The 540-nt window shown below is 73.9% G+C and overlaps 1 protein-coding gene across 1 annotated transcript in view; it reads left to right on the top strand.

The window, feature by feature from the left end:
* Positions 1-2: 2 nt before the first annotated feature.
* Positions 3-540, top strand: part of EMX2 (empty spiracles homeobox 2) — a gene marked incomplete at its 5' end in the record, with an annotated part of 5333 nt that continues 4795 nt past the window's right edge. The window contains one exon of the mRNA XM_006020566.2: positions 3-159. Within this exon, the coding sequence (XP_006020628.1) occupies positions 3-159 (157 nt within the window). The remainder of the gene's footprint in view (positions 160-540) is intronic.

Below are 540 nucleotides of genomic sequence, written 5' to 3'. Positions count from 1 at the left end.
TGCCCGTGCACCCCGTGCCCCCGCCCCACGCCCTGGCCGCGCACCCGCTGCCGTCCTCCCACTCCCCGCACCCGCTCTTCGCCTCGCAGCAACGGGACCCTTCCACCTTCTACCCCTGGCTCATCCACAGGTACCGGTATCTGGGCCACAGGTTCCAAGGTACGTGCCCCGCCGCGACACGGACACGCGGGGGCCCAGGGGGTGGGCGCCCCGAGCCTGGCAGCTCAGGAGCGGGCTGCGGGGAGAGGAGGGGAAGGGGGTCTTGCAGTCGTTTGCAACCAAAACACGGGCCCCGTGAGCAGCGCCGCAAGTTTCCCGCGGGGCTTCCCGGGACGAGGCCGAGCCCCTCCGCCTCGGGCCTGCCCGGCCGGCCCTGACCCCCCCTCGCCCGGCTTTCGTTGCCCTTCCCCGACCCGGCGCAGCGCGGGGCTCCCCTTGCTCCCCTGCTCCGGGGCCGCGCTTCTGCCTGCAAGGGACAGGGCCGGCAAGGGGACCAAGCAGCGACCTCGGTGGGGGGGGTCTCCGGCCTCTCCTTGCTTG

Source organism: Alligator sinensis, unplaced genomic scaffold, assembly GCF_000455745.1.
Source record: "Alligator sinensis unplaced genomic scaffold, ASM45574v1 scaffold527_1, whole genome shotgun sequence".
Lineage (NCBI taxonomy): Eukaryota > Metazoa > Chordata > Crocodylia > Alligatoridae > Alligator > Alligator sinensis.
The sequence above is the reverse complement of the archived record's forward strand: the minus strand, read 5'-3'. Positions and strand labels throughout refer to the sequence as shown.